The sequence below is a fragment of the Ctenopharyngodon idella genome, chromosome 13, assembly GCF_019924925.1.
Source record: "Ctenopharyngodon idella isolate HZGC_01 chromosome 13, HZGC01, whole genome shotgun sequence".
Classification (NCBI taxonomy): Eukaryota; Metazoa; Chordata; class Actinopteri; order Cypriniformes; family Xenocyprididae; genus Ctenopharyngodon; species Ctenopharyngodon idella.
Genome location: NC_067232.1, coordinates 6,272,127 through 6,286,726, shown reverse-complemented (window position 1 = coordinate 6,286,726; position 14,600 = coordinate 6,272,127). Strand labels below are relative to the sequence as shown.

Below are 14,600 nucleotides of genomic sequence, written 5' to 3'. Positions count from 1 at the left end.
GTATATTGTAATTATTAAAACTACAATTATTGTTTTGGAACAATTACATTTTGGAGGTTGAGTAGTAAATGATACAGATTTTTTTTTTTTTTCGTGTGATTTATCCCTTTAATTCTGTCTTTTGCTTTAGAGTTAACAAGGGAAAATAGTAAAATTTCACAACACTTCTTTCTTCTTGTTAAAATAAATGTTTTATTTCAGAGGTTTCCAAAAGCAGACACTATCAATATTAATACGAGATATTTTCTTTGTTACATAAAATGTTCACTTCAAATCAATTAATGATATTTATACGTATGGTGATTTTTAAGAGTAAGGTTTAATTTGAATATTGAATCTCAGGAATCTGTATACAATTGTATTTTAAGTGCTTTGGGACAGACTACATGAATGTTTTTTTAGTTAAATAATGTAATAACTGCTTTTGAATATCACATTATTCATTTTTTGTTTTTATGCAAAACAAACAAGTTAAATTTTTGTGAAATAATATTTCAATTAAAGATGGGTTTATTTACACAAATGTAGATTAGATAAAGTTTCTCCAAGTTTTGTGGCGTTTAAAGATTATTTAAAAATTTATAATTTAGTTCGCCTATAGTTTAATATAGTTTCTACAGTAGTCATCATTCGAAGTGGATCAAAAAAGTTCATCAAAGTTGTCCTAAGAAGAAGGTTCTAGGACATCTTTGATGAAAGGTTTTGATCCACTTCAAATGTTGACTACTGTATTTCAGTGTATGTTGCTAGGATTTATTGTGTTCGTGTTGATGATAAAGCCTTGTTTGAAGAGGTTTAATAAAGGTTCAAATAAATTTTAATCGCACCAACACACTAGATGGCAGCATGTTTCTGGATATTTTAGTTGAACTCGGAGCAATAAATCCCGGAAGAAGCGTGTTGGTCACTTGACCAGTAGTGGATGTCCACTGTTTATGATAAGTTTTCGTTGTTTTCCTCTTTATTTTTCTTTGATACACGTACTCGCGGAATTATTGCAACTCAACAACTGATTCGCTTACACTGATATTCAGAAACTGATTGATAATTGGCAACGCTAGGCTTTTTATTAGAAAACTGCAGCTGGATTCAACAAATAAACGTCTGTTTTACAATAATATTAATTGTTTTCTGGATTGACTGTCCCGACATATTTGACAATGGGTTGTGTCTGTTCGCGCTGAAAAACATTTGCATGTGCTTTCCAAACTGTAGACATAAACTGTTCACAAATCATTAAAGTAACCTATTAGAAACAGATTAACGCGGATAAGGAATGGAATATGGCTACATCTGACTTGATGCTGAGTCTTGGACTTATTGGTAAGATCGAAATAACTGGAAAAGATAACATTTGTATATGTACATTTTATGTATTAAAGCGATAGCTAACTCCAAAAAAGTTATGTGATAACTTACTCGTCCTCATATTTTTCCTTACCCGTATGAATTGTTTTCTTCTGTTGAGCACGATGAGTTGTTAGGCAGAGTGACAGCACTATTTGTCAGTCACTATTTACTTTCATTGTGTGGAAATTAGAAAAAAGATGCAGTGAAATGGTGACTGAGACTGTCGGTCCCTAGCGTTCAGTCTAATATCTCATTTTGTGTTCTGCCGAAGAAAAATGGCATATGACAGAATATTTTTGGGAAAACTATCCCTTTAATTAATTATATTTTGTCAGTAATAAATTTGTCTCCTTTACACAGAGAAAGATGTAAATGCAGACACACTTTGGGTTTGGTGTTATCCTTCCATTGGTGCTGATCTGCGAGAAGTTCTGTTGAGAAAATGTTGCCTGACGTTGGAAAATCGGGTGCTGCACACGTTTGTGTTCGGACAGTACAGCAGAACCTGGTACTACATCACCACTGTCGAGGTTCAGGAGCCAACTGCACTTAAAAAGGTACCAGACTTCACGATTAGGACACCACTACCATCCTAAAAGCCTACAAACCTGTGCTCAAATAATGAAACAGGAATAGTTCAACATAAAATGAACAGTTTGATCATATGATACTTTTTTGTTAATTTACTCATCTTTATGTCATTCCAAATCTGTGTGACTGACTTTCTTCTGTGGAACACAAAAGGACACAAAGCACTTTCCCAGCTAACAAAAATATGTTCTAAGAATGTTGCTAATGTTAACTATGATAACTTTGAAGGAATGTTTTATTAACATTACTGGAAGAATGTTTGCTTGTAACCTTGCCACAATGTTAGCTAAAGTTCTGAGAACGTTCAATGTTATCTGGGTTAACGTGACAAAAAAGCACCATAAAAGTAGTCCATCCTCGTGCGCTGTATGTTCTTTGTCTTGTAAAATCAGCCCTGTGTGAAAAATGTAAATAATTTTTCACTTATAATTGTTTCCACTGCCAAACAACTAACAGTCAAGATATTTCTTGTTTAAATTTACACTCTCCAACTGTTTGTTGAAAGTGTGATGTGAAAGAAGACATGTAAATTAATAAAATCTTAAAACATCATGGCCTGGTTTCACAGACAGGGCTTAGACTAAGCCAGAATTAGATCTTAGTTCAGTTAGGGTATTTAAGTAGTTTTTAGAAATGTACCCTAGAACAAAAACATTACTGGTGTGCATTTTGAGACAAAACAATGGCACTGACAAGTTTCAGTTAAAACAGCTCAAACATGCATTTTAGTCTAGGACTAGATTAAGCCTTGTCTGTGAAACCGAAGCATGAGCGTTTTTATAATGAAAGCAAATTTTACTATTTACGCCAAGCTCTAAAATATTGTATTAAAATAAGTTTTAAAAAACCAAACTAGGGCTAGGTGTATATATTGTTTGAATATTGTTGTGGACGATAGGTCTTGGAGAGCCACTGCTATAATCTATTACAATTATAACTTCATTTGTGACAAATCTGACAACTTAGTATATCTCTTCATGTGCTTTTCACCTTAAGTGTTGTATGCTTTGTACTTATTTTTAATCAAAATCATGCCAGCTTGCTAACTGACTTTTCATTTTCATTCAAAGGTGACACATTTCTCAATAGTTGTCACAGCTAAGGACTTCAACCCTGAAAAATATGCTGCATTCAGTAGAGTTCTGTGCAGGTAGGTTTAATTTAAGTAAAAACCATTTAGTTTCACAACAGAGGTTTCCACTTGAGTGTAGTTGTTTGTGTTGAGTTTAAATAATTGGTCATTCGGCATTATTACTTTGAGTAAGCATCTTCTGTTTGTCATTAAATCATTTCTAAGGACATGTGTGTTTGTCATGTTGCATCTGTAACATTGTTTTTGCTCAGGACATATACTAAACATGGGAGTCCTGTGAAGATGATGGAAGGCTACATTGCTGTTCTGACCAAAGGGATATGCCAGAGTGATGAGAACGGCTCCTTCCTTATCAAAGATTATGATGTCAAGAAGGCCTACTTGGCTGGCTCCATAAAAGGTTAGGGGTGCACCCTTAAAGTGAACATTACAAGCACTTATGGCAGCTTGAAGCATGAACTGAACAGCTAAAATCATCTGATGTATATTTACTTTTGGTACCATAACCATTTTCTCCAATTGGCTTCATGGTTGTTATTTGAGAAATCTTTCAAGAAAGCATCTCAATTCTGTAAAACATGTACATATGGTATCCAGTTTGCTATATTTAAGATTTCATGAGATGTTTCAATCTTTATTTTAGATGTTGTGTCACAATTTGGTATGGAGACCATCATCCTTTACACAGCACTGATGCTGAAAAAAAGAGTGGTGGTCTATCATCCACGGATTGAGGCGCTGCTGGAGTTCACAAGGTAACCATGGAAAGTTTCATTACACAAGATCATTAAGTTGACATGAAATCAAAATTGACACTATTGTGCATGATTCATTGACGTACATTAATCCAAACTAGAAATGTGTCAGATTAAGGAAGTAAAATAGGTTGCAAACAGCATTTCACATTGAATTTAAGTATCTTAGTGTTTATGTCCTGTGGTGCTGTAACAAAGAGCACAAAAGAAGTGCTTATGTTTCTATTTCTTTCTTTCTGCTGCGATTTCTGCACATCATGTAAGGATAAACTGTCAGGGGTCTCATAGATTGATTGATTCATTTCTTTCAAAAAGAAAAGAAAACAAAAAAAATATTACTGACCCCAAACTTTTGAACATAACGATAATGGTCATGCACTAACAAGGCTGGAAGTGGTAAAAGTTTTTTTTTTTTTTTTTAAACCAGAGCTCTTCCTGGCCTAGTATGGCATAGAAAAGACTGGTCCATCCTCCACCCTTTTGTTCACCTGGACAATAACGAGCTGGAAAACCTCAAGCTGTGTACAGGTATGAGGGGAAAACAAGTCCTTCTCCCGAAACTAGATTTATTATCACTCTTTCAATGGTTATGAATCACTTTGTTCACTATCTATCTCTGTAGGGTATGTTGCAGGGTTTGTCGATCCTGAAGTCAGAGACCGATCAGACCTGTTTGATGTGTATGTAAATCTTCCAGACAGTGAGATCACTGTATCACAAAATGCCAAAGGTGAGAGATTCTGCTTTACAGATTGATTGAGACTAGAATTGTCAAGTACCACTCACCATGCCTTGTTTTTTTCAGAGGCAATGGCTATGGGAAAACTCCATAAAGAAATCGGCAACTTCATTGTCCAGGCTGCAGAGGACACTGATCGCACAGATGCACAGGTTATTAAGGTGAGTAATAAAAACAAGGTCCTAAGTATTAGCAAAGAAACAACATATAGCTGTAGCACAATTTACTTTTGAAGTCCTGAACAGTCCTGAAAAACTGAGGTTTAATCCAACACCTTTTTTATGTTTTAATCTGTTTCCAGGATATTTCAATAAAAACTAAAGAGATCCTCAGTAACCTGATGTCTCTTGCTGATGAAGCAGACAACTCCAAATTGACTTTGGAGACTCTGAAGCAGCGCCATTACCCTCCAGCGACTGAAAACTTCCTCTTCCACTTAGCTGCAGCTGAGCAACTCCTGAAGATCTGACCAATCAGTGCATCCTGTCCAACTGGCATGCCTCACAATAATCACTGAGAGAAGAACTTACCTTTCATAGTGGAATCACAAAATGAATTGTAACATTTGAAAGAATCTCTGGCTAATTTCAGGGTTGTGAATGGGACAAAAGTTTTATTGGGATATAAATTTATATTTCTTATAAAGATATACAAAAGATAGCTATAACATGATCCCCTCCTGGGTGCAATTACGAATGCTGAATGTGACATTTCTAAGTGATAACAGGTTTGAGGTAAATAATTAATAATCAAACCTTTTGGTAGCACTTAGATCTTGAGCCAATGAACAATTTATATTTATATCTCTGCAAGCATTAACAATGTATCTAATTAAGTTGTTCATAATCCTTAATTGGGTTAGATGTTTGAAATTTTATAATATTTCATAATTGCACACCAAGGGCTGATGGTTGCCTAGTTCATGCCTAACTAAACATTTATTTAGCTGTAAAATAATAATAACTGTTATGGTAATTGTTCAATTAAATAAAATTGCTCTAGTGAGGTTAAATTCAGAATGTAAAGCCACTGAAAACTTTTTTTACTTAACTGTTGAGTGCCAAAATCTAACCATAAAGTTATGTTAATTAACAATCTGTAGGTCTATTCATGTAAGAGTACTTTTTATGATAATATACTCTAATTTAAATATACAAAAGTCATTCCTCATGTGGGATGGAACCTTGTTCCCACATTTTGCATTTGCATTGCCACATAATATTGGCTTCAGCATTCCTTTATATGTTTTGTTTAATATCCTTATTAATCTCAAAACCCCTTATCAGCTAGGGCTATCCTCTGTGCATAAATCGATCATAGAAGAAATTCTGATATGTGTGCAATATATCCTGAAGAAAAGAGGATGCTCAAACTGTACATCTTTAATTTCTTAAACATTGTCCTAATTTTCAGAGTCATAAAATGCTGTTTCCTCAGATACTTTGTTAAATGCATATGTGATTATTAAATATACAAAAAGTATACGTGAGTGGCAACAGGAATTTTATTGACACTAACAAACAGAGTGAGGGTATAACTGTTTAAGTTTTATTGGCATTATTTGGTAAAATCCATTTCAATGCAGTGAATTCAGCTATTAAATTCATATGAATCCAAAACCGTACAGCTGTACTTCTTAATTTGGTCATTACGTATTAGTGCAGCATTAATTAGTAGCTCATAAACCCTTTTGGGGGAAAAAGAGTGCATGTTTTTCATACTTCTAGTGGACACCATTTTGAATTTTTTGTCAAAATGCAGTTAACTTAATATTGTATTGTTTCCATTGTCATTTCATGTCAGCAAACCCTGTCAATAAAAGTCACCCTCAAATAAGCAAGTTTGCAATAGCAACTTTACAGTCCTCTGTGGTAAAACAGTTCCCCATTACTTTCAAGTGACTGAAACTCTTTTTCTAAATTCTCCCTCTTTATCTGCAAAAAAAAAAAAATAGGTTACTTGTCTGAATCATGCTTATCTATTGGTGATGGATAATGCATTTTTTGATGAAAACATTTAGAGAATTGAATGTATTTACAAAATTAAACTGAATAAGTATGACAACCTGGTTTATAATAAATCAGCACTAAGATTTAGCAGACATCAGTTATCTAATGTGTTACCTTGCCAAACTGTGGAAAAAGACTGAAGGACACAGGAATCATCAGGCCAAAAATAATGGCAGTACTGACATGCCGAACAGGAGCGATTATCATTGGGTTTCTTTGGCCAAACTTTGCCCTGAAACATTGACAACCGATTTCACATTTTCACACTATCAAAACTTTTAAGAATCAAATTGTGAAATGGAAAGCAAATGGAAAGCAAGGCTTGGACCTTTTAAGAAGAGCCAGCAGAAAACTGGGAACAGCTGCAGTGGTGCCAAAGAGAGCCGCTCTTGAGAGGGCTGTTTCCTTTATGGCCTAAGACCAACATGATAGAAACCAAATGATGCTTGAGATCCATGAATGATTAGATGTGAGACAACATAGAATACTAATTACATGTGAAGAATATACACCAATGAGCCAAAACATTATGACCACCTGCCTAATATGCTGTTGGTCATCTGCCTGCTGCCAAAACAGATCATTCACTTCAACTGTGACTGGACATAATATTTTGGCTCATCAGTAATATTTTAAATAATTTAATGATAAAAAGTTTAGGTGGAATAAGGTTTTGTTGCAGTCTCACCTTGGAACCAGCTTCCTTTGAGGCTCCGACAGCATTCCCGTTAGAATCAAACACTTGTATTCCGTTCTCGGACTCTTCACTTCTCACCACCATTACACTGAATGCAGCTAGACAGGCTAGAAAACCACATGTTTGGCTCAAAATTTTTCAATGGTATTATGATACTAGAATGCATACTTTAGATCAGGAATATGTATGAAATGGAGTAACTATGCTAGGTGTGTTGTGTGCATGTACATTGGTGTTCTTACCTGAGAGAGGAATAGGTAAAAAGGATCTACAGATGGTCTCAGTCACAGCACTGAAGAGTCTAAAACGCTGGAGTATAATCTGTGGAAGAGCCTGAAAAGAGAGCATATCCAGGTCACATTTCACCCCAAAATCAAAAGAAAATATTTATCTGTACTACTATAAAAATAGTATAGTTCGCTGCTTTTGATTAAATAAATTAGCATAAATTAAAATACAACAAATGGTGTGTGGAAAAAAATAATCTATAATTTTCCTCACAAAACCTTAATGAGAATTAAATGATTTTTTTCATTACATTAATGATCATTAAGAGAAAACGTGTGCCTAATTGTTATTAAAATTATGGGTATTGTGTATTAAAATAATAATAATAATGCACAACATCTGAACGGTCCTAAATTAGGCTTAATTTCTTAAACTAAACATAACTTTGTTTCTTTCTTTTGATTTCAGGGGGTGAAATATGACCCGGACATGAACCTTGACAGGTTTCATGAGATTCACACACCTGTGTCAACAATTTTCCAAACATAAAATCATCAGATGAATATGGTTTGTTGACTGAGAAAACAGGACTGTGACAAAAGTCTCTCGTACCCCTGCAAATGTTGAGTAGGAAACTGTTCCAACGATAAGAAGTGACTGCTTCATTGATGTTTTGTTATCCTAAGCAAAAAAAAAGTGAAATAAATATAACAATTAAATTATTATTATTAGTCACTTGCACAAAAAAAGTAAAATACATCCTGGGACATAACACTGTGGTTAAAATAGTCTGCTAAGCAACACAAAGACAATTTTTTAAATTTTATTTAAATGTAATAAAAAAAGAAACAATTCTTTACCTTAGTCGCTGTTGCATTTCTGTTAGAATGGTTGAATCCTGCACAGTATGTCTGAAGCAAAAACTATAGCAAAAATTGTCACAAAAATTGATAGTTGATAAGAAGTTATAAATAAAGCCAAACATGTACAAGAATGTACTTACTTGCCAAAACAAAGCAGGTTTAATGCCTTTGTGAGGTATTAAACTTGCAATAACCTGTGGAAACAAAAATATGTGTGATCTTTCATTTGTGGATTATAAAAAAAACTCACAAATTTAAATTTTTAGTTGCTCATCTCTAGCACACTGTAAGCATAATGTAAGCACATTCTGAAATTGAGAACTCACCAATGGAGCAGATATAGGCAGAAAACCTGAAAACAAAATTAAAAAGATATCATCAGAGAAAGAACATTTTCAATTCAGATGAATGCAAACTGCTTCACATATATGAAGCAATATTTTAAGTGCATAAATTACAGAAAATACAAACCCTCAAGTTGTTATTATACCTTGAGGACGAAAAACTGGTGAGATTACAGCTCCAGTATCAGCATGGACAGAAGACTGAAAATGTATAACATTGTTAATGACAAAAAAATGTAAATAAATAAATAATCAAAATAAAATGTTAAAGTCACCATGAAATCAAAAAGGACAAATATTGTTTTTTTTTTTTTTTAAATAAAATACTGCAGTATTTATAATAAAATGATTTACACGTGCACAACATTATTTTTTAAAAATTAATTTGCCCTCATAATCTTTCATCAAAATCATTTCCCTCTGATGGTGTGTTTTTAACCCTGAGGGCGGGACGACCCGTCACTCATATGAGATCACAGTAACCACAACCATACAATCAATTCCCAATGGACAAAATCAAGTCCCGCCCTACTTTTTTTTCTTCAGGAAGCCATTTCACTTAGATGTCAAAATTGAATCTATTAATATTTATTATATAATTAAAATTATACAATTATTACAACGTGAAACAACAGAAGAAGCAAGAGATCACACTAAAACATAAGTTAACACAGAGAACATATTAATACAAATTTTATTCTTTCAGTTCTGTAGCCTCCTTCGTCCCATGTCAGAAGAGTCAGTGAATATCTATATATGTTTGTCACGCTCACTTGAAATATGTAAATTCATTCACTTACAAGAGACAGTAACCAGGCATTAGCAACCTAGAGAGAGAGACAGATAGGAATATTGTTATGAATGAATGAATGAATGAATGAATGAGCTACTAAACATATTGTGCAGCCTACTTTTTCATTTCTCTGTGTATTTCCCTCTTTCTGAAGAAGTGTCCGGGCTTCCTCAATTTCAGCCTAAGGAAAAATCATATTATGTATTTTGTTGTCATATTATATGTAAGGAACAAATATCACAACGTTCTTTTCATCCTGTATGCGCGTGATACTGTTCATATAGTCTTTCTATAAGAAGCAGTTGACTGTACTGATGTGATTGATGTTATATTACAGTATGTGCATCATATGTGCATGTGCTGATTATGTTGCTACTACTCACCTGTGATGACAACACTAAACGGGGGTCGAGGATGTTGAACCAGAGACGCAGTCTGCTCAGAAAAGACTGCAAATTTATTAATTTATTAATTTATTTGTCGCTGATATCATAATTTTCATGAATAAGACAAATACAAATCAAAACATTTTAAAACGACACACAGATTCAAGAAAGTACCTGTCCATTGTTTTGCCAGTACTGTAAGTTGGGGTCCATTTTAGCTTTTTAATGACAGCTCTACAAGCATTACCAATTCATTTTATTATTCTTAAACACAGCTTAACTTGTGTAGGTCACGCAGATAAGACATGCTTGAGACTGCGACGCTTCCGCATGTCACGTGCTCAGACATCATCCAATTATATTCCAGCATGATCAGGGTGCGCGCGGGTGAGCGTCAAGACAAATAAACGTAAAAGAGCCATCAAATTAAAACGAAAAACCTATGTATTGTTATTTGACACAAAATTGGCAATTAGTTCATTTAGTTCATTCAGTTTCAATTAAATTATTCTTTGCTATGCAACAGATTGATGGTTTTAATTCTGTTTAGCAAGAAAAATGTTTTAGTATAATTCTAAAAATATCCACCTTCGGATTGTGGTCTTTTTGCTGTGAAATCTTTAATAATATTTAATATTTGTAATATTTGTAAATGAAATAACTTCTGCATTGTTAGAAATATTTCAAGATGAACATTTACTAGAGCAACTTAGATTTACTTGATTATCCAATCCATACATCATTTTTATACATGCCTATAAAAATCGCGTTAATAAAATTTGTTTAATACAACATGCTTTCGAGAATCGTTTAACGTAGACCTTCCATTTATAGCTCTCAATCAGCATTGCATTATATATTTTGCCCCCCACAATTAAAGCAGAGCTTTGATCATAAAAATTAAGCATTTAAATATCCTGATGTATAAAAAAAACATGAAGTAGGACATAAATACACATGCAAACCTTATAGCCTATAAAATTTTCTGACTATTATTTTATATGTCAGGCTTTACAGTGTTAATATAATTTTCAAACCTTGATTCTTGTGGGCACCAATTTATCTATTATTTATTTGTATTATTAAGCAATTATTTTAAGCAACTGCTTAGGGGTGTGCGTGTGCTGCGCAACAAATGCAAAATTAGTGCGCAGCTTTGATGCTCAAGGAGTTTTTGCGCACTGAGCACATTGGCAAGATGGCAGCCACCATCGGGAGACTTCTCGGGACTTCTGTAAGTTTCATTTGCAGTAGCGATAAATCAAATTTCTGCTGCGAAAGATTATTACGAGGAATGAGTGATGAATTGCATCTAGGTGCAATTTGGTTAGATTCTGTTAGTCGTCGTTTGGTTAGCAGATACGTTTCACGGTATTTAACCTTTATCCAGCTTATGCAATGTTCACTGTGAAATACCTGTCAGAATCACCAGTGCAATTGTTATGTATATATTGTGCAGACCTTTTTGTTATTAATAACTAATTAAAAATTTGATGTATTTTCAACCTAACATGAAAAGTAGCAAGTTTATGTTAGATAAAAGTATGATATACTTTTACATAATCTCGCTGCAAATATGTGTCTAGCTTTAAAAAGCACCCAAATGTACAGTATTCGTGGAATGTGCCATTATTCAGTGGACCTGTATAGTTTGACATATTTTTTTACAATGCGCACAATGTTAGGAATATGAATGGGCATTGGTCAATATTAGGGCATGGTGCTATCTGTTGAAAAGTGATAACCAACTTGTGTAACGGCTCTTTCATGTATGTCCCTCCTTTTCACAACAGGCAAGAAGAGCTGCAGTTAATGGACTGAAGGTCTTGGTCCCTCACAATGGACCATCTGTGATCAGGGCCCCACAATCCCTTGCCTGCATTGCTGCACAAAAAGCTTGCTTCTCAGTCAGTAAGTCTTAAAAGAGTAATGAGGTTTTTTTTTTTTTTTTTTTGTGCCTTTAATTAAATATATTACTATTTTTTTCTAATCCATCATGCATGTTTGTAAATATCAGGCACTGCTAGATGGGCTGCAGCAGTCACTCAACAGGCCCCACATTTCAAAGGCACTGCTGTTCTCAATGGAGAGTTCAAGGAGATCAGCCTAGAAGATTTCAAGGGCAAATACCTGGTCCTTTTCTTTTACCCACTAGATTTGTAAGTTAATCTGGTAATCTAATAATTTTGAAATAAAATTACATTTTTTAGTAATACAGCATTCACTCTTGCATAAGATTGTCTCAGTATAGATAGAGCATTCTTAAGAATACAACTTCCATTGTAATATTTTTTAAAATTTATATCTCAATTGTAATTATATTTATACATTGCTATAGAATTATTGATTAAATTAATAAATGCTTCTTTATTTCTGCCCACTTGGCAGCACTTTTGTTTGCCCCACAGAGATCATCGCCTTCAGTGACAAAGCCAATGAGTTTCGTGATGTAAACTGTCAAGTAGTTGGTGTGTCTGTGGACTCTCACTTTACCCACCTGGCCTGGACCAACACCCCAAGAAAGGTTCATACTTAACTTCACAAAGGCTGTGTACACACTGCACACTGTACACACTAAATACACTTGTCACTTTACAGTGTTTATGAGGCCTTATTAGTTGGCTGAAATGAAACACACACAGTATACATGCTGTCCAAACAGTGCAACGATTGACATTGTACACATTACGGTTTATACATTCTCTAAATAGGATCAAGGGATTGGGAAACTAGAATCAGAAATGCCTAAATCATGCTAAATGTTAATCTTGCCAACTAAAGTCTGGTTTGTCTAGAGTGGAGGATTAGGGAAAATCCACATTCCCCTGTTGGCTGATCTCACAAAGCAAGTGTCCAGAGACTATGGGGTCCTGCTGGAGGGTCCTGGAATTGCTCTAAGGTACTGTAATTTAATCAATGGACTTGGCTTATTTTATTTTAGACATTCTCAAACATTTTATTTCCTGTATCTGTATGCTTGTTTTCATGCTTTGCTAAGCTGGAGAGCTTTATAGCAAATTATCCATTACTAAATGATGTTTCACGTTATAGGGGTCTTTTCATTATTGATCCTAATGGAGTGATCCGACACATGAGTGTAAATGACCTGCCGGTTGGACGCTCTGTTGAGGAAACCCTCCGTCTGGTCAAGGCCTTCCAGTTTGTGGAAACCCATGGTGAAGTCTGTCCTGCCAGCTGGACCCCAAAATCACCCACGGTAAGCTTTTTCTGTTTTACTGGTATGTCATTGTACGATATGATTGTATAATATGTGGTCGGTGCATAAGACTACTATGAGTAAATGAGTTACTGGATGAGTAAATCCAACCTTTTTTTTTGTCAATGTGTACACCGTTTTAAAGCAGTTAAAGGACAAGTTTACGAGGAGAGGGGGGGGTTGTATTGTTACAATGTTGGTAGTATATGTAAATAAACTCTATTCATTTTGAAGTACTTAAACTCCTAAAACCAGCTAGATTTAAAGGTAGGATAGGCAATTTCAGAAAGGCCAGCAATAGCAAGCTAGCTTTGAAAGCATAAGATCCCACCCTCCCTCGTAGCCACGCCTACTCCAAAACACATGAACGCGCACAGCCAGAGCAGAGTCTGCAAAGCATTGTGAGAGAGATGATAGATTTTTTTTTTTTTTTAAATATTTAGACCACTTCTATTATTAATTGCTCAGGATGTGAAGAGTTTCAACCAGTATAACAAAAAAACATTGCCTACCCTACCTTTAATCCGTAAATCAAACCTTTTTGTAAATGTGTTAAAGGATAAGTTCGCTGTTATAATGTCCGTAGTATACGTAAATGAACTCTTTCTTCATGTTACCTGCATCTCCCTGATTATTTATCATTATAGATTTATGACAGATCTGGGTGCGTAACATGAAGGAAAAAGTATGCATAGTTCATTTACATATACTATGGACACTGTAATACAAAGCTTGTTGAAAATCAGTGAACTTGTCCTTTAAGTTATTGTGACTGGGTAGTATTTGGCCAGCTATGAACTACTTAAGTCTGTCATGGCCATAGATAATGGTGTAAAATGTAAGGTTTGTGGGGTTGTTGCTGTTGTTTTGACTCTGCATTTATGTATTTGTTTTAGATTAAGCCGACTCCAGATGGCTCAAAGGAATACTTTGAGAAGGTCAACTGAAAACCCTAAAACTATTGGTACTGACAGATCCTGCAGATCTTGGCATTTAACTGAAACAAGTCCATAATCCATATCCAAAATCCACCATTTATAGACTTAATGTATCAGTATGTTAGCAGTTAATAGGGAGTGGAATCTGTTTTGATTTATGTATTTAAGCTGTTCAAATAAAAACTGCACTGTTAAATTTGTCTCTTTGCCATAGTACATGCTTTCTATCCGAAGTGCTTCACTCTCTGACATAAGCAAATAATTTGTGACTCTTTGAATAAATATTGTGTAATTGTATAAAAATATATGCATGGATGAAGTTCACAATAAAACCAGTAACATGCATTAAGAAAATAAATAGGGTAAATTTTGATTTCATGCTAACTTTCAATGAATATTATGCCTTAAAGGTACACTATGTAACTTTTTGCTCTCCAGCGGTTTAAAAACAAATCCGCATGCATTTTGCGGAAGAACAGTTTGGTTGTGCTTTCGCTCTGCGTGACTGTACAGACTTCTTTTTTTTAATGGGTGATTTCCTGGAGGTTCGAGATTTAGCATGCTCCATGTTAACCTTTATTTCTCTTGTTGGGACAA

The 14,600-nt window shown here is 34.5% G+C and overlaps 3 protein-coding genes across 4 annotated transcripts; 2 read left to right on the top strand and 1 right to left on the bottom strand.

Moving 5' to 3' along the window:
* The first annotated feature begins 868 nt into the window (after positions 1–868).
* Positions 869–6,010, top strand: dennd10 (DENN domain containing 10). The gene is made up of 9 exons (XM_051915874.1): positions 869–1,323; positions 1,711–1,907; positions 3,012–3,091; positions 3,286–3,434; positions 3,678–3,789; positions 4,217–4,317; positions 4,412–4,519; positions 4,595–4,689; positions 4,830–6,010. Exons 1-9 carry the CDS (start codon positions 1,284–1,286, stop codon positions 4,995–4,997), a joined length of 1,050 nt encoding a protein of 349 aa, XP_051771834.1. The 5' UTR covers positions 869–1,283; the 3' UTR covers positions 4,998–6,010.
* Positions 6,011–6,054: 44 nt separating this feature from the next.
* sfxn4 (sideroflexin 4) lies at positions 6,055–10,192 on the bottom strand. 2 transcript variants are annotated; one of them, XM_051915876.1, is made up of 14 exons: positions 10,023–10,192; positions 9,846–9,911; positions 9,581–9,643; positions 9,470–9,496; positions 8,816–8,870; positions 8,652–8,677; positions 8,466–8,519; positions 8,323–8,385; positions 8,075–8,143; positions 7,477–7,567; positions 7,226–7,341; positions 6,866–6,951; positions 6,652–6,769; positions 6,055–6,462 (listed from the first exon to the last, which is right to left on the bottom strand). In XM_051915876.1, the coding sequence occupies exons 1-14, from the start codon at positions 10,059–10,061 to the stop codon at positions 6,385–6,387; spliced, it is 951 nt and encodes a 316-aa protein (XP_051771836.1). In that variant the 5' UTR covers positions 10,062–10,192; the 3' UTR covers positions 6,055–6,384. The 2 variants fall into 2 exon arrangements, with proteins under 2 accessions (XP_051771836.1, XP_051771837.1); XM_051915877.1 differs by having other exon boundaries at positions 9,846–9,897; positions 10,023–10,180.
* A 728-nt stretch (positions 10,193–10,920) lies between these two features.
* Positions 10,921–14,203, top strand: prdx3 (peroxiredoxin 3). Its single transcript, XM_051916872.1, has 7 exons — positions 10,921–11,082; positions 11,642–11,759; positions 11,866–12,007; positions 12,237–12,372; positions 12,644–12,747; positions 12,900–13,065; positions 13,962–14,203. The coding sequence occupies exons 1-7, from the start codon at positions 11,008–11,010 to the stop codon at positions 14,010–14,012; spliced, it is 792 nt and encodes a 263-aa protein (XP_051772832.1). The 5' UTR covers positions 10,921–11,007; the 3' UTR covers positions 14,013–14,203.
* Positions 14,204–14,600: the final 397 nt, after the last annotated feature.